The sequence below is a fragment of the Oryx dammah genome, unplaced genomic scaffold (assembly GCF_014754425.2).
Source record: "Oryx dammah isolate SB20612 unplaced genomic scaffold, SCBI_Odam_1.1 HiC_scaffold_24, whole genome shotgun sequence".
NCBI classification, from domain to species: Eukaryota; Metazoa; Chordata; class Mammalia; order Artiodactyla; family Bovidae; genus Oryx; species Oryx dammah.
The window spans coordinates 47,309,581-47,336,810 of record NW_024070208.1 but is presented as its reverse complement, the minus strand read 5'-3'; the positions used below and the strand labels follow the sequence as shown (position 1 = coordinate 47,336,810).

At 38.3% G+C, this 27,230-nt stretch overlaps 1 protein-coding gene across 2 annotated transcripts; it reads right to left on the bottom strand.

Annotated features, from left to right (window-relative positions):
* Positions 1–343: 343 nt before the first annotated feature.
* BORA (BORA aurora kinase A activator) lies at positions 344–27,177 on the bottom strand. Of its 2 annotated transcripts, none has more exons than XM_040266866.1 (12): positions 26,944–27,177; positions 25,506–25,670; positions 23,678–23,784; positions 21,347–21,392; positions 17,791–17,872; positions 11,234–11,299; positions 10,425–10,481; positions 9,790–10,016; positions 8,752–8,884; positions 6,240–6,847; positions 1,876–2,007; positions 344–664 (listed from the first exon to the last, which is right to left on the bottom strand). In XM_040266866.1, exons 2-12 carry the CDS (start codon positions 25,653–25,655, stop codon positions 599–601), a joined length of 1,674 nt encoding a protein of 557 aa, XP_040122800.1. In that variant the 5' UTR covers positions 25,656–25,670; positions 26,944–27,177; the 3' UTR covers positions 344–598. The 2 variants fall into 2 exon arrangements, with proteins under 2 accessions (XP_040122800.1, XP_040122802.1); XM_040266868.1 differs by having other exon boundaries at positions 9,790–9,986.
* Between the last annotated feature and the right edge of the window lie 53 nt (positions 27,178–27,230).

Below are 27,230 nucleotides of genomic sequence, written 5' to 3'. Positions count from 1 at the left end.
TTTTTTAAAAGGTGACTTGTAAAATCTGAGTATACATTCTCCAAAAGTAAAGAATATTTCCCCCTAAAATTATATACCCATTCTACTCTGAACCTGAATACAAAGTTTGTAAGTTCCCTTCTTAATCAGATTTATTCCTTTCACAAAGGTTACAAATTTGAATTCATGTGTATATTCACATACTTTTATGTAAAATAAAACGTAGCACCTTCACAGTTCCTCATCTTCCCAGACTAATGCTAAATTAGTACTGTCAGTAAGGCTCACTAAGAAGCAGTTCATTGACCCTGTAGGACTGAAGCAAAGTTATCATTCAAGTTTTCATTAAACACATCACTCAATGTCAATATAAAAATATTTATTGATAATAAAATGAACCTGTACTGAAGTAACTTGTTGAAAGTTCCAGGAGCTTTTCTGTTGTCTCTGTGTCACTGAATAAAGCCCTTGATTTTTCACATTAAGGAGGGAAAGAAAAAAGCTCAGCACGTTAGTTGAAGCAGTTTTTCCCCAATCATGATCACATTATTGATCCCATGCATGCGTGAAAAATACGAGGAGCTGTCCAGTGATGGTCTTTGGTTCTGAGAGAGGTGTCCTAAGGACTGCTGCATTGAGGCAGGTTTGAAGTTTTCAACCAACACCTTTGCATTGAGTGGTCTTGCTGTGAAAAAAGAAATACCTTATTTTCAGTTTAAACAGGACCATTTAAGGATACAATTATTATGTGAGCTGTCTTTAAAACCTAGATGCAAATTTCCTTATGCACTCTAGAGGGATAGTGAAGACATATTTTGTTACAAATCAGTGTTCTGTATCATAAAAGTACTTCCTGTATCTTAATGCTTGCTTGCTCTTAAATGGACAACTAGTATCCCACACCTCATGACAAAATGGAGGAAAGGTAAAATAGTGTAGCCTGCATATTAAACTGGCATACAAAAATCAGATTCTCCTGATTAGTGCCTAAAGTTATAGTGGAATTCTTCAAATATGAATACAGTTGCCCCTCAGTATTGATAGGGAATTGGTTCTAGGACCACCCTCCCAAGGATACCACAATCTGTGGATAGTCTAGTTCCTTATATGAAATGGCATAGCACTGATATTTACATATAAACATCCTCTCATATATTTTAACTCATCTCTAATCTACTTATAATACCTAATACAGTATAAATGCTATGCTAAATAGTGGCAAATACAATATAAGTTCCATGTAAATAGTTGGCACATGGCAAATTCAAGTTTTGCTTTTGGAACTTTCTGGAGTTTTTTTCCCTCGAGTATTTTTGATCTGAGGTTGGCTGCATTAATGGATGTGGAACTGGCAGATAATACGGAGGGTCTCCTAGTATATAGTCATAGCTGTCCTCTTTGGAGGTTCAGTGAATGTCCATGTCAACCAGTGTACTTTTGTATAAATACGCAGCTTTTTAGATACATATATCTTACCTCTGAAGGCTCGGGTTTTAAGAGTCCTTACCTTTGCCTGTTCTCAATTGATGTGTAATCTCTCAATTGTACTATTTCCCTCTCTAATAATCAAAACTCTTTATATTTAGCTTTGAGACAATATTAGGCAAAAAGGTCCACCTCCCTCCTATTTGACAGGAACTGATTTCAGCCCCATTTCCAAAGTAGCATTAGCTCCCCCACCCCGCCAACCCCAACCTCTTATGCTCCCTCATAGCAGAAGAGTTAGGAAAATGAAGTGGTCTGAAGCACTTTCTCCTGCTGTTAAATGAAGACGGGATGAGGCATAAAGATGATAGTGGAGTTTTAAGCAAAATGGGGAAAAGAAACAGGCTGACAATAGTCACATTTAGTAAAATACTACAACCATTTCAAACTTGCTCTAGGTTTTTTCCATACCTTTGCATTAAAAACTCGAGATTTATTCTCGACTTCCAAGGTTTGTGCATCACTTTCTTTGCAGTAACTTTCTGCTCCAACGGTATCCATAATATTGCTTCCACAATTCTGTGTATTATAGCCACTATCCATCTGCCAGGAATGAGGAGAGACAAAAACCACCACAGATAACACCACAAACTTAATTCACTTAACCACAAAATTTATTTTCAGAAACTTTTATGTTTAAGTAAATTTATTTTAGAATATATAAAATGTTAAATATATATATATGATATGGCTTATATAATTAAATATAAAGACCATTTAAAAATATTAAATCACTTTACATATATCATTCACAACTGAACACTACAAGTAATAATTAATATTGATTATATTGAATTTTAAAAGCAATATATAAACATAAAAAGTAGTTCTACATAGAACTGTTTGTTCTTCAAAGTAGTTACTATTCCTTCTAATAAAATACATCTTGTAATTTTCTTTAAAATCAGTGAACAAGGCACCAAGAACATACTTTTCTGTTACTTTGTGCTCACACCCGGTGGATGAAAATAAAAATTACAATCAACTTCTTGCAATTTATTTACTAAGCTTGTCTCTAAAGGCTTACTTGCATCTCTAAATAAAATTTACCTAAAAGGCATGCTACCTTTAAGAGGATTCAAAACACACATTTTTTAAAGATGTCCTATACTCTAACCTATTGTTGAAATAAAAAATCTTACCTTCATAATAATATCATGTTTATATAATAGTTCTAGATGTTAGCTCAAGTTTTCATTTTAATTAAAACTGTAGCAGTCTACAACACACTGTAACAGCCCAAAAGAGCAAAAGAAAAAAAGGGACTCTAGCAAACTTCAATTTTGGTACAAATAGGACAAATATTTTATGAGGGCCTAAAAAAGTACCAGACCCCATATGGTACTCATGTAATAGCATTCTCATTTTCTCCTTTCAATACCCTATTAATTGCACAGATGAGGAGACTGAGGCTCGGGAAGGATAACTTCCACAGTGTTGGGATGAGGTCAGGAAGAGTTGAGGGCCCCCTGCCTCTGTCCAGTCACTGCACAGACTGCACTTAACCGCACAGTGCTGAGTGCCAAACAACACAACCCACAAGGCAGTCATCATGCACCTAACCCCCTGATATGCCAACTATGATCAGCTAAAGGAAAACTACATTTGCCCCAATCACCAACATCAGAATAGCCTAGAAAGTCCATTCTATCATCATCTTAAGAAAATGTCTCCAGTTTTCAGGGATGGATGCATGTTCACTCCTGGGAGTCACATTCCATCTGAACAAAACCCTTGTGATGTAGGGAGGATGGTACACAGGGCGTCTGCCCCACTCTCTAGGAAAGAAACGATTCACAGGTGCCCAAAAGGCAACATGGTGGCTGACCCCCTCCCCTGCCCCTCGCCAGCTCCCATCTAAGCCACTACTAATGTCAGTGCATACTGTGTGCCAACTAGACAACAGAGGTCACCTCACCACTCCCCACAGGCCTCAGGGGAGGCAACACGGTATTTCAAACTCTGGAAAGCCAATGTGACTGAAACAGAGAAGGAAGGGAAACAAAATAAAGCTGGAGAGTAAAGCCAAGGCCAGACCACGTAATGCTTTGCCAGCCACGCTACAGATCTCTGAATTAATGCCAAGGGCAAAACAAGCAACAATAACAAAAAAAAAAAGCTTGGAAATTCAAGATGCAGAAATAAAAACTCAATAGAAGGGTTATTATATAAAGTTGAGCAAATTTCCCCAAAATTAGAACAAAAGGGAGTTAAAATCAAAAAACAGTGAAAAGATTTGTTTAGAGAATCAAAAGGACTTCTGAAGAGAACAGTGAAAAGATTTGTTTAAATTAGAGAATCAAAAGAACTTCTGAAGAGAACAGTGAAAATCGAAGATAATATTCAAGAAAAGATCCAAGAAGTGAAGGGCAAGAGTTTACAGATCATAAGGAACTGAGTGCCCAGTGCAACTGATGAAAAGGAACCCACACCAAAGAATCACTGCAATTTCAGGAGCCTTTGGCTCAGAGGTTAAAGCGCCTGCCTCCAATGCGGGAGACCCGGGTTCAATCCCTGGGTCGGGAAGATCCCCTAGAGAAGGAAATGGTAACCCACTCCAGTATTCTTGTCTGGAAAATCCCATAGACGGAGAAGCCTGGTAGGCTACAGTCCATGGGGTCACACAGAGTCGGACACGACCGAGCAACTTCACTTTCAACTTCACTTTACTCCAGAAAGGGGTAAAATGAGACCAGTGCAAAAAGGCAAAGCACTCAAATGGTTTCAGATCTTTCACCAGCAACACTGAGAATAGAATCAATGAAACAACGCCGTCAAAGTCTGAAGGGCAATTATTTCCAAATTCCCAAATGTGACAGAATAAAGATAAATCCAGCAGAAGTGTGGTATCTTGAAAAATGGACTTTTCCTCAGAAAGCTACTGGAAAATGTGTTCCAGTCAAGCGAGAAGCAAGCCTGGAAAGAGAACGGGGCACAGAACATGGGAGAGGTTGAGGAAATTCTCAGGATGAAGGGATACTCCAGGAATACAGCTGGGTACCATGCCTGGCGGCCAACCTGTCACAACAGAGCAAGTCAAAAGGCCCTGAGAAACGTGACCATTTTTGAATATCAGGAGCTACCTCTGTGGTTGGAAGTAAAGAATGTATGAAAATATTTTTAAACTACAAAATTTTCTGCTAACAGATAAAGCCCAAAAGGTAAAACAGAAATGACAGATAGATATGACAGAAAGAAAGAACTATGTGAAGGAGACTTGTAAATGGGGAGAGAAGTCCTCTAAGATAGGCTGGGACATCCCTGCAGGTACTCAGGGAGAGAGTGGATGGCAATTTAGCAGTAAGACAGGCTCCCAATGGGCGGTTGGACTGGATGATTAATTTGTCTATCTATGGAAGTATTTTCTAGTACTTCTATAAGAATTCTGAAAGAAAGGAAAAAAAAAGAGAGCAAAAAAGTTAATGATACTTTTAAGACTAAGTTTGACCTGATGTGCTTCTTTATTTAGGAACCAAATTTAGAAGCTGGAATAGGTAAAGGTGATTCTAGTGTATTTTTCTGAGCAATGATCCTAGAAGTTAGGATAGACAATAGAGGCATAAAATATGAGCAAAGGAGTATATGTTATTTGGAGTCATTTAAAAATCTCTCCATGAGTTTTAAACTTTATCATGTCAAAACTGACAGCACTATAACATTATAGAGTTGTGAGGATTAGATGGATTAGTATAAAGAGGTTGGAAGAGTGTCTGGCACAGTGGAAGACTGTGTATTAACTATTACTACGGATCAGTATTAACTTAAAGAATATAGACTCTAAGGCCAGACTGCCAGGATTTGAATCTTGGCTTGACCACTTACTAACTACAAAGGCATTTACTGATCCTCTCTGACCCTCAGTTTCCTCATCTGTAAAATGGGGACAACAGTACATCTATTTCATAGGATTATTATGAAGGTTAAACAAAGTAACACAGGTAAAGTACTTGAAATAATGCCTGGTATATTTTAAGAGCTACAGAAGTATTAGACATTGTTACTATGAAATGGGAGGTAGAATTGCCTTTCTGACTATTTTAAAGTTCTTTCAAAACTCCCAACTCAAAGAATATGGCAATTAATGAAACAAATGTCTTTCTGAAAGGAAGCTGCTAACTGTGAACTGTATTTGTCAAATGAATCAAGCCTTCTTGATATTTGATACTACAAAATTGGAAATGTATGATTAAATGAAAAATCGTGGTTATGAATCACGTTTTTTAAAAGTACAAAAAAAATACATAAAATTATTCTCAACTATGTCTTCTCCCTAAATCATATAAAAGAAAAACCAAACCTATTGTATTTTTAGCATACAAAGCTACACCACAAATTGAATTCCTTTGGAACTAGCTCCACAGGAAAGAAAGGTGAACCCTGAGAAGCTGCCAGACTCTAGCAGCTTTCTGCTTTTTTCGTACTCCAAAGAATTATCAGTGAATATGATTATAAAATATGCATCACCAGGCCAAAGAAAACAACCCTCTTGATATCATCTAGTGCAGATTCAAAAAAACAATATATAATGCTGTAGGTTTCACATTTAACCTATTTCTCTCTCTCTGTCTCTTTTTTTGGCCATGACCCAGGACATGTCCAACCTTAGTTGCTGGCCAGGGATCAAACCCACGCCACCTACAGTGGAAGCCAGGAGTCTTAATCACGGGAAGGCTAGGTCCCAAACCCATTTTCTTTCTTACTATAATCTTACAAAGGAAAGGCTAGAGAACACCAAGGGAGCAAGGAAAGGACTCCAGAACATTCAAACACCTTACCTGAATGTTACTGCTTTCACAGGGAAGGACACTGCTTTCTGCGAGAGGTGACAAGCACATGTGAGAGCTTTCAATACTGAACGCGATCCCGCTCATGGAATCGGTCGCGGGTAAATTCCCATTATGAACTGGCTCCTTAATCCAGGTGGTCTCATCGGCTATCTCGATGGGATCGACCATATCCACAGTGTTATTCTCCTTCTCACTCTCCACCTCCTGCAGCAGCTCCAGTTCTTTCTCAGAAGCTCCGGACTGGCTCTGGGTAATAGACATCGCGGTCACCACCAAGTGCGCGCCGCGTGGAGACGCGTCACCGCCCAACTGCGGCAGGTGGGCGCCAGCCATGCCCGTCGCCGGGGAGGCGTCTGTGGAAGGAACAGCTGCCTGGTCTTCTTCATCTTCGCTACGAGCCTCAAGGGTAAAAGGGACCCGAATCAGTGAGGTCCGATACTGGGCACCTCCTCTGCACATCTCCAGCCTCATAGGAGACCAGTTTTTAATTGGTGAGCAGCCATCTATGTAAGGACTTCTGATATATGGATTGGTAATCCCATTACAATCGGTCCTAGATGAAGCATCAGGAGAATGAAAAGCAAACTTCCTTCGTTCTAAAAGATAGGGAGGGGAAAAAAATAGATGGGGAAGGAGAAATCACCTCACTAGAAATGGAAAAGCCATTATTAAATGGTCATCATCACAGTCCACGACAGCAAAACCGGATGTGTCTAACAGTGGTGGTGTTTCCTAAAGTGAAATTTTGCTGTCAAAAATAACAGCACAAACAAATGTGTGTCCATAGGCAGGGCAAGGATCTTCAAACTCTGGAGTCTTCCCTTTTGTAGTTAAACAAAATATTTTATTCCCTGAAAATCATTTCCTCACAAACATATTGTTACAGCACTGCTGTTCAAATCCAAGATATAGAACAAACCAGCTGACAGCTGCAAAATAACCTGGTAAATGAAATATGTAATAATCTGTCTTTAGGTGAAATACCAGCCACGCTTGCGTGCTAAATTGCTTGAGTGCTAAGTTACTTCAGTCGTATTGACCCTGTGCAACTCTACTGACGGTAGCCCGCCAGGCTCCTCTGTCCATGCGGATTCTCCATGCAAGAATACTGGAGTGGGTTGCCATGCCCTCCTCCAGGGGATCTGCCCAACCCAGGGACTGAACTTGTGTCTCTTATGTCTCCTGCATTGGCAGATGGGTTCTTTACCACTAGCACCACCTGGGAAGCCCCAGGTGGGCACTGTAAGCAATATTAAAAGGCAAACAAAAGACTGCACAACAATGTCTGCAAAAATAAAGAGCTTAACGATGGTAAATGAAATTATAAAAATGTCTTAAAAGTTAATAGTTTTTTACAACACTTCATTAGCTTAATAAAAACAAAAGTGTAAAAAATGGGCAAAGCACATAAACAATCCTCCCAATGGTAAATGAACTCATGAAGTGTTTGGCCACACAAATAATAAAGAGTAGGGAAATTAAAGCAATGAGTGGCCATTTGTTGAACAAAAATTCTGATGTCTGAACTAATAATTCCTTCACTTTCCCAAACAAATGACCAGTAAACATTTGGAAAGAATTCTACATTGTAATAAATTAAAGATGCAGAAATTAGTGCAGTAAGAGAACTTTTTGTAATGCACCAAATCAACAAACATCATAAAGAATCAAACAATAAAAAAACATCAAAAAGAACACTGGGAAGACCAGTGTTGCTAGATGGGGGAAAATAACTTCCTCACACACCCCTGATGAAAATTTCAACTGGTGCAACTTCTTAGGAAGAACATTTGACAAAGTCCTCAAGAGCTTAAAAATAGTCATCCTTGCTCACCAAATAATTCTACTTCTGAGATTTTAACCTAAAGAAATAAATATATACAATACAATGTATATGCAAGGAAAAATTAGAAATAATCTAAATGTTTACCAATGATTAAAAACAAAGGTACATCCATGAAATGGACTATCATACAGTGATTCAAAATCATGGTTTGAAACAATAATAAATGACTTGGATGACTTATGAATACTTATAATAAAATGCTTTGTGAAAAAAGCAGGATATGAACTATGTGTGGGTGTTCATATATAAGTGGAGATATATATACACATATACACATGTACATATATAAGGAGAAGACTAACAAAAATAGTTTTCAGTTTTCTAACTGTATTTATCATGAATAGATTTCTGTAAATTGTGAATGATTTTCAACAAGTGCTATAATTTTTTTAAAAATTAATTTTTAAAAAAATTAAAATAAATAGTGCTAGTTAAATTACCTGTATCTGACATGAGAGCAAAACCTTGCTGAGAATTTCAGTCTTTGAAAGTAAATTGTTCGTTTTGTTAAAAAAAAAAACCCAGGTTTCTAAATTTCAAAAGGGTTAGTAGTCATTTGGAGCTCTATAGTTAGAACAAGTTAAAATAAGCCTCTGTAATAATAAACACTGATAATATAAACATTTTAATTGGGCATTTTATTATAAGACATACCTGAGAGTGGTGTCTTTCCTATTTGAAACGCAACTGGTGAGAAAGTGGGTGAAGAAAATGGTGAAGGATTGGTGATGCTTCCCAAACTGTATCTTTTTGCACTATCCTGAATAGGGCTAGAAGAAAACTGCCCCTGTGATAAAATTAAATAAACAAAATTATAGGGTTCTCCTCCTTAGCTCTGTTACACCAAGTGCTACTTGTCTTTATTTTCAAAACACATTTATAAGCTGAGTTGTAAAATTTGGTTAGTCATCAGAGAGCAAGATGCCACCTTTGCTTTGTGGCAAAAGGCAAGACACCAAAAGGCAGACCCATAGACACAGAAAATAAGCTTATGGTTACCAAAGGGGAAGGTGGGGAGGGATAAACAAGGAGTTTGGGATGAACACACACACACCACTATATATAAAATAGTTAATCAACAAGGACCTACTGTACAGCACAGGGAACTATATTCGATATTTCGTAATAACTTACATGGGAATCTGAAAAAAATAGATACATATGTATGTATAACTGAATCACTTTGCTGTACACTTGAAACTAACACAACAATGTAAGTCAACTATACTTTAATAAGAAGAAAAAAGGTAAAAAAAAGAAAAGAAAAAGAAAAAAAGACACCAAAAGACAAGGCATCTTGTGAGGATAGTTAAGACTTCCAAAATTTTGAAACATAATATACTAGACAGATAAAAATACACCATATTTACACAAACCATTATACTAAGTAGCAGTTTATGAAAAAAATTAAGTTACTCCACTACTACCAAACTAGTTGTGTTATGCTGAAAATCCTCCATAATTCAGTAAATATCTTACACTGAAATTTCTTGAGACTCATTCACCTCTAAATACACAGTTGGAGAGTGACCAAAACCATTCCTATACCTAATGACAAACTGTGAACTGGGCTAACCCGCATGAAATAGAAAACCCAACAGAAAATGAATCATTCCTCTTGAGAGCAACAGGAACTTCTAGGTCCAAGATGCCTACAGCCAACCAACCAGTCACTGTTAATCCACTTCTTACCGAACTCGGGGTCTGCAGAGGGCTCCTACACTGCACAGGAGATAACTCTATTGAATAAAAAACCTCAAGTGACGTCTGGGCGCCACTACGAGGACTTCTGGGAGAAGCTGGAGGTAAGGACTCAGAGATACTTCCGTTGCCATCTAAAAAGAGCTTTCTTCTGAGGGATGAAGAACTGAGGTTTCCAGGAGACTGATCTGCAAATTCATCAGCTCTAAAATAGTCACCTACATTTAATATTAACAGAATAAAAGGCAGAGCTAGTCATTCAGAAGAGCAGTTATATTTTAATTGTCTGATTAAAAAAAAAACAGTTTGTATTAGGTTTGAATTTTTTTTCAAAAAGAGGGCAAAAGTTTAACTTCATAGATGCTATTTGAAATCCTTTTTTGAGTGTTTCCTTATTAGTATGGGTAGTATCACTAAGATGCGTCTGTGAATAGTTTATGCCTATAGTTAAGTTTATTATGACAAAAAGGCTAATTCAAGCCTTATTAAAGAAAAATTAGAAATTCCAGGATGGCTTCCTCACCTCTTTAAAAAGAGGTATTGCCACAGATCACCATTTACAAAGAAGCATTAAAACAAAATCTTTTATTTAAGTTATTAAAGGTTTAAACAAATACAATACTTACCTAATATCTTTTCTAAATTAAAATCCACAGGAAGAGACAGCAATGTCTGGCAAGCAGCTGGAAGCAAGCAGATAAATAAATACAGACACGGTTAAATCAAGGCAAGCATCTAACAGGCAGCTCAGTACGGGCTTCCCAATCAACTGTCTCCCTATGATGCTCCAGCCAAACTTGGTCATTTCTTTATGCATTCCCTTCCACACCATCTTCCCATAGACAGGTTCCCTCACTTTCTAACGTTGATGTAAACCCACAAATGCTAAAAGTTAACTCCTGGTTGTGCGGTTGGCACATGAATCAAAAAAGCAGCCAGCTTAAATTTGGGGACAGATTTCCCAATATTAAGATAGTTTCAAAAGAATGCCTTCCAAAACCAAAAATCAATCCATAGGCTTTGCACCACAACATAACACACTACTGCCGTTTCTCAAACATGGCCAGATAGATCTATTAATATTCCCTGGTGGCTCAGACGGTAAAGCGTCTGCCTGCAATGTGGAAGACCTGAGATCGATTCCTGGGTCGGGAAGATCCCCTAGAGAAGGAAATGGCAATCCACTCCAGCACTCTTGCCTGGAAAATCCCATGGACGGAGGAGCCTGATAGGCTACAGTCCATGGGGTCGCAAAGAGTCGGACACGACTGAGCAATTTCACTTTCACTTTCACAAGGTCAGTTTTCATAAAGCTCAATTATAAAAAGCAAACAATTTCAATTCCAGAGTGAGATGTTATCACATGAACTGAATTTAATATTAAATGTTGCATTAGTATAGAACATATTTCTTTTCCAGTTTATACCATACTCACCATTGCTTTTCTCAGAATGGATGGTCAGCTTTCTTCCAACCGGAGATTCATTATTTGTGTTGATACCTATAAAACATTTTAAGTGAAAAATCTTAAATTTTCTATTCATTTACTATAGGGTTACTTTTTCCATATCAAAAAAATAAAGTGTGGGAGCTTTTATTTTACATTTAAAAAATAAATGCCTGCATATGTAAATATAAAATTTGACAAACTTCTGTTAAATTTATTTATTTTCCAATTTGGGGGAGCGCTAGGATAAGAACATAAGACTGGAGCGCTAGGACTGGAAAAGGTCAGTTTTTATTCCAATCCCAAAGAAAGGCAGTGCCAAAGAATGCTCAAACTACTGCACAATTTCACTCATCTCACACACTAGTAATGTAATGCTTAAAATTTTCCAAGCCAGGCTTCAGCAATATGTAAACCGTGAACTTCCAATGTTCAAGCTGGTTTTACAAAAGGCAGAGGAACCAGAGATCAAATTGCCAACATCTGCTGGATCATCAAAAAAGCAAGAGAGTTCCAGAAAAACATCTATTTCTGCTTTATTGACTATGCCAAAGCCTTTGACTGTGTGGATCACAGAAACTGTGGAAAATTCTTCAAGAGATGGAAATACCAGACCACCTGACCTGCCTCTTGAGAAACCTGTATGCAGGCCAGGAAGCAACAGTTAGAACTGGACATGGAACAACAGACTGGCCCCAAATAGGAAAAGGAGTGCGTCAAGCCTGTATATTGTCACCCTGCTTATTTAACTTCTATGCAGAGTACATCATGAGAAATGCTGGGCTGGAAGAAGCACAAGCTGGAATCAAAATTGCCAGGAGAAATATCAATAACTTCAGATATGCAGATGACACCACCCTTATGGCAGAAAGTGAAGAACTAAAGAGCCTCTTGATCAAAGTGAAAGAGGAGAGTGAAAAAGTTGGTTTAAAGCTCAAAAACTAAGATCATGGTATCCAGTCCCATCATTTCATGGTAAATAGATGGGGAAACAGTGGAAACAGAGGCTGACTTCATTTTTCTGGGCTCCAAAATCAGTGCAGATGGTGACTGCAGCCATGAAATTAAAAGATCCTTATTCCTTGGAAGGAAAGTTATGACCAACCTAGACAGCATATTAAAAAGCAGAGACATTACTTTGTCAACAAAGGTCAGTCTAGTCAAGGCTATGGTTTTTCCAGTGGTCATGTATGGATGTGAGTGTTGGACTATAAAGAAAGGTGAGCGCCAAAGAATTGATGCTTTTGAACTGTGGTGTTGGAGAAGACTCTTGAGAGTCCCTTGGACTGCAGGGAGATCCAACCAGTCCATCCTAGAGATCAGTCCTGGTATTCATTAGAAGGACCGATGTTGAAGCTGAAATTCCAATACTTTGGCCACCTAATGCCAAGAGCTGACTCATTTGAAAAGACCCTGATGCTGGGGAAGATTAAGGGGAGGAGGAGAAGAGGACGACATAGGATGAAATGGTTGGATGGCATCACTGATTCGATGGACATGGGTTTGGGTGGACTCCGGGAGTTGGTGATGGACAGGGAGGCCTGACGTGCTGCAGTCCATGGGGTCGCAAAGAGTCGGACACGACTGAGCGACTGAACTGAACTAAGGATAAGAATACTAGAGTTGTTTGCCATTCCATTCTCCAGGGGATCTTCCCAACCCAGGGACTGAACCCAGGTCTCCTGCACTGCAGGCAGATTCTTTACCATTTGACCCACCAGGGAATCCCCACAAGGCTAAAACTCAAAGATTACCACAGCAAGTAAGGAAGCATCAAAAGATCCTTTTTAAGGGGAGCAGAGTTGGTCTCTGTGTCAACCTTAAAATGCTAGGGACACATGTTAGCTAATGTCAATGTCTTCAAGCAGATCCTCAGCGGCTAGAGGCTTTTTCACAATAGGTATGGACAGGACATCCCTGGTGAGCCAGTGGTTAAGAATCTGTTTGCCAAGGTAGGGAATACCAGCTCAATTTCTGGTCCAGGATGATTCCACAAACTGTGGGGCAACTAAGCCTGTGCACCACAACTAATGAGCCTGTGCTCTAGAGCCTGTGAGCCACAACTACTTGAGCCAGAAGCCCTAGAGCCTGTGCTTAAAGAAGCCACCACAATGAGAAGCCCTCACACAGCAACTAGAGAATAACCCCTGCTTCCTGCAACCAGAGAAAGTCCACGCACAGCAACAAAGACCCAGAGCTGCCATAAATAAATATTTTTTAATGGGTATAAATTATTGGAATTAAAATGCCAGGCCATTTTGACAGAAACTACAATTTGATCAGTAAAACTGCACTCAGTCTTTTTCCTCCCCTCAAGACAGGAGTCAAAGATATGGGTGCACATAATTTTTTAAAATATATATAAGGTAATGACTAGTATTAAGCTTCTTAAATTGAAAAAATCACCAGGTAGTAAATAAATGGGTGAATGAGTGAGTGGGTAGATAATTTAAAATCTCTCATTAAATGTCTACTATCAGAATGGTAAAAGATAAAATAAATAAAATTTTAGATTCGAATGCCTTCTTTGCTGTAGGCAGTGTGACCTTCTATAAGGCAAATGTAATAAAGACGCTTTGCTGCAAAAACCCTATAACATCCTTGGTCCTTAGGCTGGAGTTCAAACACCTTAAGGAGCTTCCCTGGTAGGTCAGAGGGTAAAGAAACTGCCTGCAATATGGAAGACCCAGGTTCAGTCCTTGGATTGGGAAGGTCTCCTGGAGAAGGGAATGGCTACCTATTCCAGTATTCTTGCCTAGAAAATCCCATGGACAGAGGAGCTTGGCAGGCTACCATCCACAGCTCTCAGAGAAGAGTCGGACACAACTGAGTGACTAACACTTTCATACTTTTTCACCAAACATCTTAATGGTGTATATAAAGCCCTTCCAAACCTAGCAGTTTTCCTCCAACCAAACATTATTTGAGTAACATAAAAAACAAACAGGCTCGCTTTCTTACCTCTGCTGCTGTTGCTAAGTCACTTCAGTCGTGTCCGACCCTCAGCGACCCCATGGGACTGCAGCCTTCCAGGCTCCTCCGTCCATGGGATTTTCCAGGCAAGAGTAGTGGAGTGGGGTTCCACTGCCTTCTCCTTCTTGACTCTAGGTATTTCTAAAACTCTTTCCTGACTCTTCTTCCCAATTCCCCAACTCTGGCATTATCACAACACTGTTCAACTGTATAGCAATTGTCTCCTCAGTTGTTTCCTCTAAAAGGACTCCATAACTTTAAGACCACAATCAAACGAGGAAACATACATGGATTTGATTACAACAAAATAAGAATTCCTACACGACCAAAGACATCAAAACAAAAGTAACACATGTGAAAGGAGATGACATGTGAAATGTTTAGAACTAATGTAACTACTAATGTAACTACACAAAGAATCTTAGCAATTAAATGGAAAAAGAAAAAGACAACTCCAATAAGAATGATTTATAAATAGGGATTTTACAAAAGGAAATAAAAAAAGCTGTGAGCATATGAGAAATGAAAATTAAAACAATCATTTAGAATGTCAAACAAACCACTGTTGTTGTTGTTAAGTCATGTCTCTGCTGTTATACCGTGGACTGTAGCCTGCCAAGCTCCTCTGTCCATGTGATTTTCAGGCAAGAATCCTGGAGTGGGTTGTCATTTCCTTTTCTAGCAACCCAGCGATCAAACACGTCTCCTGGGTCTCATGCACTGGCAGGTGGATTCTTTACCAGTGAGCCACCAGGGAAGCCCCAACACATTAGAACGGCACAAATCTGAAAGCCAAGTGTTGGCCGGGATGTAGAGACACAGGAATCCTAAACACTGAGGGGGCCACGCAGGGTGTGTGGTCATTCTGGAGAGCACTCTAGCTCTGCACAACCAAATCAGATAAACACACTGTCTTTAGCTCAGAAATTCTCAGCCTGTGTATACTTTTCTAAGAAATTCTCATTTAAGTCCATAAACAAAACAACAAGTACACTCCTTGAAGCACCCTGCTACATAAATATTAGTAATAGTAAAAGTTGACAGCATAAAGTCTACATGTACAAACAAAATCATTTTCCCCCATGACTCACAATTTCCTTTATTATTCTTTAGGTAAATAACCCTGAGCACTTACCACGTGCTAAGTATGTGGTCTTGGAGGTATCATCTCATTTAATCTTCCCAACAACCATCATTTCATAGGTAAGGAGAGTGAGGCACAGAACAGCTAAGTAACTCACGTAAAGTCACACAGCTACTAAACTATACTGCTATACAGCACAGCTCAAACTCAGACAGTATTACTCTAGAGAAAGGGTCAGCAAATGATTGCCCATGGGCCAAATCTGTCTTGTTGCCTTTTTTTGTAAATAAAGTTTTACTGGAACACATCCACACTCATCCATTATGTATCATCAGTGTTGCTTTCATGGTACAGTAGAACTGAGTGGTTGCAGTAGAAACAGCATGGTCTGAAAGCCTAGAATATTTAATAATTGATCCTTTACAGACAGAGGTTGCCATCCTCTATTCTAAGGTCACATTTTCCAGGAGAGCTTTTTCTGGGATGATGGGAAAGTTCTGTATCTGGGGCCAACATGGTCGCCACTAGGTGTGGCTACTGGCACCTGAAATGTGAATGTATGACCAGGAAACCAAACTTCAAATTTTAGTTCATTCAAATTTAAATAGCCACATGTGGCTAATAGCTACTATATGTCAAGCACTATGAAGGGTCTGAAAAGTCAGCATGTCAACATTCCATGGACATTGGCTGAAGACATAAGGCTTTGGGTCAAAGACAAAGGACTTCACTATTCTCACCATAGCAGGCAGCATGAGCTTCATGTTCACATCAGTTCTCTTTGACCATCAATCCTAAGTGATACGAAACAGTCCTGGTGGATACAGCACACACAGAGGGTCCATGTCCCCACCAAGGAACCCTGAGCTTAGGAAATCCCATTCTTATAAGCTGCAACCCAACCTGCTCCAGAGGGAAACAGTACCACTATTATATCAGATATCAACACAAACCTACCTTTTGCTCAAGAACGATGCTCCATCTCTATTCTCCAAGGATGGTCACAACACAAACATCCTTGAAAAGATAGTTTGGAACAAAACCTGTCTGTGCCACCCTTCATGAGACATACAGAAATGAGAGACTCACAGAGAACTGAACTGTCTTCCAATACCATCTTGGATAGCACAGCTCCCCTGATCAGCCACAATACTCTGTCATCATGGGCTTGAGGACCATACCAAAGAGGCTGTATGTGGTATTTCTAGCATTTTCCTGATTCACATCACTTTAAAACAGGATACTTTAAGTATAAAATGATGTTTAAAAATAAGATCACATAAGAAGGTTGACTCACCTGTTCAAAAATCCAACATTAAAAAATTGGGGGCAGGGAACCTAGTATCTATGAAGATGTTACTTTGGATACAGAATTTCAGAACTGGGAGGGATGTTAACATACAACCATCTTGTTTAACTCCTTGATTTTAGAAATAAAAAACTGAGGCCAAAAGGCACTGAAAAAGTTGATCAAGATCACTCCTTCCGGTTTATAATACAGAAGGTCTACAACCCAGGTCTCCACTGCCTGTTGCACGCCACCTTTACTTTGAAATGAATCTGAACGAAGTACAGAATCTGAACTGAGAAATGTTTCTCTTTAAAGCCAGGTTCTGACATCTTATTTCTGTAACTCTGGACAGGTGCTCTAACCTTTTGAATACTAGGTTTTCTCACTTATAAAATGAGGTCAATAACAGCACCTCTTTCATACAAGCTGTTGCAAGAATACTGAAAGCACTGAACACTGGGCACATGAAAAGTGACTGACCCATCTTTCCAATACTGCTGTGTCTTGATAAAGAACAGGACAAAACATTCCCTCTTATACTGTGTCCTATTAATGGGTGCTATTCTGAAGAATAGCAATTTCACTGAAATGAAGGATGTGTATATAAAAGCAATATTTGAACACTGCTCACAACTCAGAGGACAGTGAGAGCAAATATAAGCTAACCATTTCCTGGAAGTAGAAAAACATTTGAAAGATTGTTGGCTTGACCTTCAATTTTCTTATTAACTTTGCAGATAATTGGCTGTATTACACCATCCCAGAGGTCATATAAATGCCCATTCCTCCTCTACTACTATAAGAAACCAGCAAACTACCAAAAAACAAAGCAATTTAAGGATTTTCATTTAAAAAATTAACCTTCAAAATCACTGCAAAAATCATTAACAATTCAGATCTATATCCAATACTATTTCTGCACCTATAGGTCTCTATAACCATCATTATAACTTGATATTCACAATGATCATGAAGAAAAAAATTAAATTCAGAAGAGAATAGCTAAAAAAAAGAATTTTGTAAATTTTAGTCAAGTTTTGAATCCTTACTTTTAAATAGTTAAACCTGGTATCCCAGAAATTTAATTTTATAGCAAGCTTCCTACCAAAGCAGATAGACTGATACTTCACTATATATGTTCTTTTACATTCACTGCTTTCTAATGAGTTTTATTCATACAATTTTTAATACACTCACATTTACTGGAATGATACTCTGAAAGCTGTTTCCCTTCATGATCAGTCCAAGGAGAGGGTACGATGACATCCTTAGTGAAAAACTAGGAGAATTAAAAGTCCTTCAATTAGGCATATGAAATAGGAAAAGGTAATTGTGCTAAATAACCATCAAACATGCTACATACTGACTTTATAAATATATTTTAAATTTTAATACTTAAAGCCCAAGTGAGCAAAGGTGAAATGGAAGAAATTTAAAGTATATATACAGAGAAAGTTTAAAGCTTCAAATCAACCCCTTATGTTTGAAATTTGCAAATTAAGCTAAGGGTATTATTCACAAAGGAAATATCTTTTATTTCTCCCCAGGCTTTTTTGGAGGGAAGGATGAGGTTGACAAAAGGAAGGATGAAGAGGGAAGGAATAAAGGAAGACAGACATATATGTGTAAACCAAGAGGAGATGTGTTGGAGCTACCCTGTCCTGACTTTCAAAATCTGATTATTAAATTTTCAGGAATCCTGTGGATCAGTTGTCAAACAAAGCCAACATTAAAATTATGTAAGCTTAAATAAATTATATTAAAAAATAAAATAAAACCCCAAATCATCCCTTGCTAATTATTTTACTACATGTAACAATATCTATGCTCCTGAGGTTATTTACAGAGAGTCTCCTACATATGAATGAGTTCTGTTTCAAAAGCAAGTTCGCAGGTCCAATTTGTTCGTAAATCCAACAAAGTTAGCCTAGGTACCCAATTAACACAGTCATCTATATAGTATTGTGTTGTCATAGATGTATAATACTTTTCACACAAATAACCCAGAAAAAGCAAATAAAAAAATTAAGAAACCATTCTGAATCTTACAGGATAGTACAGCTGGCATACAGGAGCTGACATCAAGTGAAAAGTCAAGAAGAGCTACTGACTGGAGGAGGGAGAGGAGGTGGGAGAGGGCAGAGCTGAAGGATCGTCAGCAACAGGAGCCGGAGGGCGAGCTGCACTTTCACTCACGCCTGACGCTGGTGGCACAGGTTCTGGTTTGCAACTTGAAGGTTCGAATACAGGGGTCTTACTGGCTTTTGTATTTGTGTGGTAGAATGCCTGCATATAATGGTGTACCACATACATTTCTTTTCCCATTCAGCGATGTCGTAATCAAAAGTAGAGAAAGAGCATTTGGATAAAAGCTGTATTACTGTATTAGGCTTAATTCACTCTATATCGGAATAAAAGAGGAAAGACATTTATACCAACGCTCTAATACAGTAAGTAGTACAGTATTTTGTCCTCCCAACTCTACGTTTTGAAGGTAACACAAAACATTTTCTTTATATTTTGCAATACTTATGACAAAAAAACTAATTTCCTGACTAAACTTACCTATGAACACATAAAGAAAAGATCTTTAAAAAATGGAGGTGGGGAGCAGAGATACAGTTCCCAGAAAAAAAAAAGGAATATAAAAGACTCACAAACTCATGAAGCAAAGCATAAGTTCACTCAAAATGAAAGAGATGGAAATCCAATAACAAGATAAAAATTTTAAAGTAGTAAGAATAGCATTATTTAAGCAGTTTGCTGACAGCCAGTATTGCAGATATGAGAATACAGGCAATATCGTAACATGGCCAGGAGAACAAATTGGTACAACCTTTAAGGAAGGCAATATGGCAAAATATAGAATTGAAGCTTTTGAACTGTGGTGTTGGAGAAGACTCTTGAGAGTTCCTTGGACTGCAAGGAGATCCAACCAGTCCATCCTAGAGGAGATTAGCCCTGGGTGTTCTTTGGAAGGAATGATGCTAAAGCTGAAACTCCAGTACTTTGGCCACCTCATGTGAAGAGTTGACTCATTGGAAAAGACTCTGATGCTGGGAGGGATTGGGGGCAGGAGGAGAAGGGGATGACAGAGGATGAGATGGCTGGATGGCATCACTGACTCGATGGACGTGAGTTTGAGTGAACTCCGGGAGTTGGTGATGGACAGGGAGGCCTGGCGTGCTGCGATTCATAGGGTCGCAAAGAGTTGGACATGACTGAGCGACTGAACTGAACTGATACCAAAATTGAAAACACAAACCCTCTGATTTAGCAAGGCCATAAAGATATATGTACAAGTGTGTTCACTGCAGAAAAACACTGAACACAACCTACACATCTGTCAACGGGGCTGGATTAGATTATGATACATTCATACAATGGAATACTATGCTATTTACTAAAAATCACTATGTGCTGATAATCAAAAATAAAATCTAAGAGATTATTAAGCAGAAAAAGAAAGAGGCAAAAGAGTATCAGAATGATGATCCTATTTAGGTGCAAATATTTAAAGGACATGAACTATTATATACACAAAATGAATCTGAGAGTATACTTAAGAAATGTTAATAGCAATTACTTTCAAGGAGTAAGACAGGGAATGAGAGGCTCTTTGTTTTAATTTTATGTTTTTATTTTTGCAATTTGGATTTTTCTGTTTTTACTCTGTGCATGTATTTACTGTATGTCACATATATAAACATGAATTGAATTTGCTACTGATACATTAACTTCTGCTACATTAGCCATAGTCTTCACTCTGAATTAATTTTCTTAAGTTTTTTCTTAAATTTCCCTTTAAAATTAAGGTGAGAATTTGAAAGAGGAAGCATATTTCCCAAAATGTTGGGAAATGGCAAAGAGTCTGAGAATATTCAACTGGGGAGGAATCAGGTGACTGGATTAGAATGAAAATGTTGAAGTTATTAGATAGATTAACAAGTAGATAATATTTAGCAGGAGTAAAGCTTATGAAACTGTTTCCTAAGAAACAGGCTATATCTGAAATGCGGGGCTCACTGAATCTCTGAACATGCCATAGCTCAAGTCTTTTGGGGTGCAGAAGAATCAAGCATAGCTAACGAATAGAAGAAGCCAGAGGAAGACTAGTAAGGGGAAAAGGAAGGACAAAAAACGCTGTCATGGCCTGAAGACTTTCTGAAAAATAACTAAGACAGACAACCTTTACACTCTAAAGGATTTTAGCAAAAAAAGGAAAGCAATAAGTGAAATGCTTAGTTTATTAGCTTTATAAAAACACAAAAAACTATCTTGTGATATACTTTTTATATTTAACAGTATACTATATTTCATGAAATATATTCAATGTCTTAAAAATTCAAAGAATTAACAAGAACAAAAGATAAAACCATTCCTGAGGCCAGGCACGATTTTCAAGGCTTGAAAATATCCAGCTTTCTCTACTCCCACTTGAAACAATGGTCCGTGTTCATCAAAGGCACAAGAAGACAAACTATGCTAGGTCCTGAGAAGGAAAAGATGATTTTTGACCAGAAAAGAATTCAGTCTTGGGGGAGAAAAGCATTAAACCGATTATTACAATGAAAGGCGCTGGATCAGCTCAAAAACACTAGTCTTAGGGGAGCTCCGAGGGATACTGGGAACAGACAGGCTTGGGGAAGTTGAGACAGGAAAGAATGTGAAGGAAGTCTTCCTCTCTTAGAGGTGCTGTGCATGCAGAATTGATGCTTAACGGGCTTCACCCTCAGTAATAGTTTCAAGTTACCTCTTCAATGGCTTTTTGTCTTTTGTCTTCCACATCTTTATCTATTCTATGCAGAGATAAAAAAGAAAAATAACCATACCATTACTTCAGCAGACTGAACATTTAAAATAATAATCTTTCAAAGAAATAGTTTTCTTCCACGTTAGAAACTGGCAAATGTTAAGCTCATTTTAAAAGAAAAATTGGGATCTTATCACATTTTGTAAATGACAGTATTTGGAGAGTCAGCCTTGTGCTATTAGCCTTACCTGCCCCCCCCCCTTTCCATTTACAGTTTGAATGGAATATTTTCTAGTAAAAGGCTTACATGGATACAATTTTTAAATTACTATTAACAACAGAAATAAAATAATTTGAATAAACTGTGCCCTTTAATTACAATTTAAGAAATATGTCATTCCACAGAAATCTAAAAACTGTCCAAATTCCTTTTCTTCTATTATAGCAAGCTTATCATAGCTGTAGTTCTGGAATCAATTCTTACTCTTGACATAAATGAAAAAAAGACTATCATTCTTATAGTTCTAAATTGGCAAAATCATTAATTCTGAAATTAAATATCAACACTATAAAATCTGAAATATAAAACTTGTCCAAATGAATTTTTTTCCTACTTTGATAGAATATGCAATTACAGCACCACAAATTTATTACTTATAAGATTTAATATTGTCAGGTCTCAAGGACAAGGCATATACTTGCCAAGGACTCAGCAGTTAGCCTTGAAGGACCACTTCCCTAATCTTTTCCCAGAGAGAGTATTTGCTATCATGAATAACTATGTAAGACACTTTTTTCTCTCTAAATTTTTTAAATCTAATTTGTACCTTAACAAAGGTTATAATAATGTTCAGTTCAGTCACTCAGTCGTGTCCGACTCTTTGCGACCCCATGAATTGCAGCACGCCAGGCCTCCCTGTCCATCACCAACTCCAGGAGTTCACTCAAACTCATGTCCATCGAGTCGGTGATGCCATCTAGCCATCTCATCCTCTTTCGTCCCCTTCTCCTCCTGCCCCCAATGTACATGTATTAAAAATTAAAATCAAGTGGATTTATAAATAAAGGAATTGTGAGAAAATAGACTACAGTTAGAATCCACATATCTCCATTTGAACAGCCATTATGAGACTTGTAACTCAGTGCTCTTCCTCTTATCGTGGACATCATCGAGATCTCAGTGCGTAAAAACAGCGTACAATATTAGTAAGGTCTGATCTAGCAATACTGAATTCAGAAACCTACTGCTGCTTCATCAGAGGACTTCAACAACCTGGGGTATGCAGGTGATGGCTGGAAGCAGTGAAAATCAGTTTGGCCAAATATTGTAGAGTTGGATGACAGAAGGGTCTGAGAAGTCATACAAGGTAGGGTGTCCTAACCAGTACACCAGCATAACACATACACTGTTCAGTATGATTGGTGTGCCCTGAACGGACCCTTGGCGGGCGAGGCAGGGAAGGAATCTCGGGACTGTTCATCTCTAATATGGATAGACTCATTTCTTTACACCAGGATACCGTGCATTTCTCATTTTTAGAGAACTGCAGTTCTCATATGTAGCATGGCATGAAAAAGGTGGGAAGCTCTGAAATAGGGAACTTGGGTTAGTGAGGAAGAGGCATTGGAAGCCTGTGCTTATTTCTAAGAATGAATCAACATATTTTAAGAGTATACTCACTATCCTCGGTAGAAACCATAACCATTTACTGAATTACATGAGTTAAATTAAAATCAGCGTCTTTTCCCCTCTTCTGTGTTACAGGTCCATTTACTGAAATACACCAAAAGTCTTCATAAACCTGCTCAGATAACACCTGGTTTACTAGTATAGAAATGTTGTTTCACAACTTGTTGAGTCTAAAGGGCAGGAATAACTTCCTGTACCACTTCAGTGTCCCGTACAGTGCTCAATAAATTTCTCCCGGCTGTTCACGTTTCAACATACTGAAGAGAGGAGGCAAAATAAGACATATGGTTTGCGTACCACAAAAAATTCATCTCATTTGTGACACATTTGCTTTTTGATATACTTTGCACTTTCCCTATCAAAGGTATCATCTAGTGTTAAGTAAAATGCTTTTACACTCTATCCCCACTCTAGTCCCTTTCTTTAGCACTTTGGATGAGCATTAATTACAAGGGGATGGTCATCAAGCTACCAAGTCAAGACAAGAAGGGGTACAACAGCAGGACAAATATTTGCAAGAGCATCTCAACACGTGTACATCTTTTGTGTGATTAAATTCTAAAATTAAAGGGAAAAGAATTATTCATTACCTTGGACTGATAACACGTTATTACACTTAAGAGCAAGAAAGGAAAACTTACCGAGAATGACTTAGGTATAAAGCTTGACGATGAATGTCCTCTGGGTCTATTTCTACAGGATTTATTACAGCTAGTTGATCAATAGACCATCTAAATTCCCCTGGAGTCTTAACAAAAGAAAGTGATCTTATGAGCAAAAGCATATAACAGTGCATCAAAATGCTAACTTCAAATGTCAGCTTCAAAAACAATGTGAATGGTTATAATATAAAAATATCTTACAGATATTTGACTTTACCACTAAATTAAAATGGTAAGCAGATCACACTAAATCAACTGACTTGACATTCCATCTGGGTGACTGCTGAAATTACATAATAATAGAAAAATCACAGCATATTAAAGGTATAGAAATTCCACAAATAATTCTCATCAGTGATGCAAAACACCCAAATAAAACTAAAAATCTCTTAGAGTTATCAAAAGCCTTTATTTTCACCAGGAATGAATGGAAATTATACAAAGTCCTAACTACAAAAATATCTGCAAAAGCTCGTAAAATACGCAATAAATAATTATGAGTGGTAACCAGTGCTGCTTTTCTGTATTCAACTATCCAATAAACCAAAAGTTTATTTTTGTAACTCTACAATTAGAATTTGTAAACCAAATTCTAATTGGTAAATTCGGAATATATTTTTGAAAAATCAGGCTTAAAAATCCAAGATGTCTGTCATGCATTCTTGCTTTGAGGATTAAGTTGCAGTCATTTTCTTATTTTTATTAAGATTAACTAAAACTGAATACCATTCAATTTAAAATCATGAGGTCATATAATGACTCAATATAAAGTGTATAACTGTAAAACTTTCCTCTAGTGCATAACTAGCTGCACGTAGATATGCACGTGTAGCTAGCATCAAAAGCCACACAGTTTGCAGTTTTCTAGATAATTTGCTAAATCAGAAGTTCAAAAGAACTTCTCCATTGTAGTCAATAACAGTAAAAAGAAGCTAAAGAGGGGAAGCCTTCCCTAATATGTTAAAAGAGACTATTTCCCTCCCTATCAGCCTTCTGTTATAGCATATAACATACTCTCTCGAGGTGGCCAGTTTAGTCTTGTCTATAGAGTACAGGTTGACTTGTTTTCAAACAATCTGCAAGCTAAGAATGGGTGACAAAAATCCAAAATAATATTAGTTTTTCACATGTGAAGACTATAAATGAAATTCCAATTTCAGTGTCCATAAATAAAGCTCTACGGCAACACAGCCACATTTACTGTTAATATACTACCAATGGCTGCTTCTATAATACAGGCAGAGGTGAGTAACTGTAACAGCAACCAGATAATCTGCAAAGCCTAAAATATTTACTATCTGGCCCTTAACAGAAAAAGTTTGCTGACCCCTGGTACAGAGTACAAGCTCTCTGAGAATTAGTGTTTTATGACTCTGACTTGTTCAAGATGTAACCTCTGTAGGAAAGAACTGTAACTGACACATACCATTCAAATAAAATTTGCTGAATACTTGAAAATAATTAGATGAAATAGTTTCTTCTCTATTATGGTATTAGTACTTAGACCATCAACATAGTAACTAGCAGCACCCACAGCTGTGAGAAACATGCTAACTAATGAATAAAAAAGAAATGCTAACTAACAAATAGCAAGTTGAAAGCTAAGAATGGGTGGCAAAAATCCAAAAGAATATTAGTATAGCTAGTATATATAATATTAGTATAACTAGCTAAGTCATTTTTAGCCCAGTCACTATATTATAAAAACCAATAACCATCAGAATTAAAAAGTGCACTCCAGTTTACCACTTGTAAAGAAAGATTGACATTTAAAGTTATTTGGAAAAAGTAGTCGAGACTAACTTACTGGTAATTTTGTCGATTTAAAAACAGGACTGGAGACAGTTCGTTCATGGAGATTAGAATAATCACCAGGACTTTCAAAAGGATTTAAAATAGGAATCCTTCCTGGAGTTTCAGGTGTTATTTGCATTTTTGATTCTTTGACATCTCCCATAGCACAGAGGAAAAACTAAAAAGAAATCATAAGTATATTTAATAAAAGTACAAAGTTCCACAGACATTCATTTTGACAACTAAAGTGTAGTCAACAAAGGTTGTTGTTGTTTAGTATCCAGGTGGAGTCCAACTTTTTTGCGACCCCATGGAGTATAGCCCACCAGGCTCCTCTGTTCATGGGATTTCCCAGGCAAGAATACTGGAGCGGGTTGCCATTTCCTTCTTCAGGGGATCTCCCCCATCTAGGGATCGAATGCGCGACCCTTGCCATTGGCAAGCGGATTCTTTACTGCTGAGCCACCAGGGAAGCCCCATTACCAAACATACATTTCACCAAAAGAATTAACTCAAAACTTAAGCTCCTGGGGCTTTTTTTGTAGTTTACACAAGTGTGATGCTCTAAATAATCTTGAAAGCTAGAAGGGTAAAGTATTAGTGACAGAATTTTGCAAGAGAATTAACAAGCTCAGAGAAGTCAACTGGTTTGTAAGTAGCACTCAACCGAATGTGAATGAGTTGAGGTCCCCCTTCGGGACAACTAAACGTTCTAATAGACACAAAACCTTTTCCTGCTAAAGAACAGTGGACCTACAGCTTTTTATTATCTCAAGTCTGTAAACAAACACTTTGTACGTAATTCCAACAGCCCAGCAATTACCCAGCAAACTGCGGTTACTAAACATTTATAGCATCACCAACTCAATGGACATGAGTTTGAGCAAACTTCAAGAGATGATGAAAGACAGGGAAGCCTGGCGTGCTGCAGTCCACGGGGGTCCCAAAGGGTCGGAAAAGCCTGAGCGACAGAACAACAGTAGCAAATAAGAGACGAGGAAATCTCTGGTCCCTTTGTACATAGGTACCTGTCTTGCACTTTAGCCCCCATCAGAAAAGAGATGACTGATTAGGGCTACGAAATTAACTGCTTTGGGTTGCCTCTTCTCAAACACCCTTAGCCTTTGGCTAAGACTCCCACCCTCCCACGATGGAAGCGAGACTACATTATTTCCCGTTAAGGTGGGGGGCAGTACAACTAGAGAAAAGAACCCACTCCATGGAAGGCTGATGTGTAGCTAGCCTCCCCGGATGACAGGCAAAGGAGAACACTGACGCCAGTGTCACTCCCATCCCTACTCGATCTCTCTTTTCCGGGACCCCCTCTTCCGCACCCACTCCCCGGCAGCTCTCATTCATTCCCAGGTGAGCGTGCAGCTGGTTCAGAGCCGGGCAAAGGGAGTTCTCCAACTCGAGACAGGAGGAAAGGCCAGGAATCACAAAGAACATACCTAGTTGTGTGTATAAAAAGGAAGCCCCCCCCAAAACGACTCCAGGGCGCTCCCGACGGTGCCGGGTAAGCTCCCAGGACAGGCACAGACTCTTTAACTCCCCGCTTCCGCGCTGTCTCAGGCCAACCAGGGCACGGGCCTTGTGTGCGACTGGCCAATCACGTCGTACCGCTGTCCGCGAACCAGCCAATCGCAGCGAGGCCGCGTAGTAAATTCGAATGGCAACTCCTCGCTTCGCGTTCTGCCCAGAGTATCGCGGCTCCAAATTCAAATCAACGCAGCCTCAC

What these genes read in the sequence shown, in the direction of transcription:
- BORA (XM_040266866.1), bottom strand. Translation starts at nt 25,655, where the DNA reads ATGGGAGATGTCAAAGAATCAAAAATGCAAATAACACCTGAAACTCCA. An exon ending in CTCTGCAGACCCCGAGTTCG is followed by an intron (nt 8,885 to 9,789) that starts GTAAGAAGTGGA and finishes ATTTTATCACAG; the next exon opens with GGGCAGTTTTCTTCTAGCCC. An exon ending in AGGAAAGACACCACTCTCAG is followed by an intron (nt 6,848 to 8,751) that starts GTATGTCTTATA and finishes CCTATCTTTTAG; the next exon opens with AACGAAGGAAGTTTGCTTTT.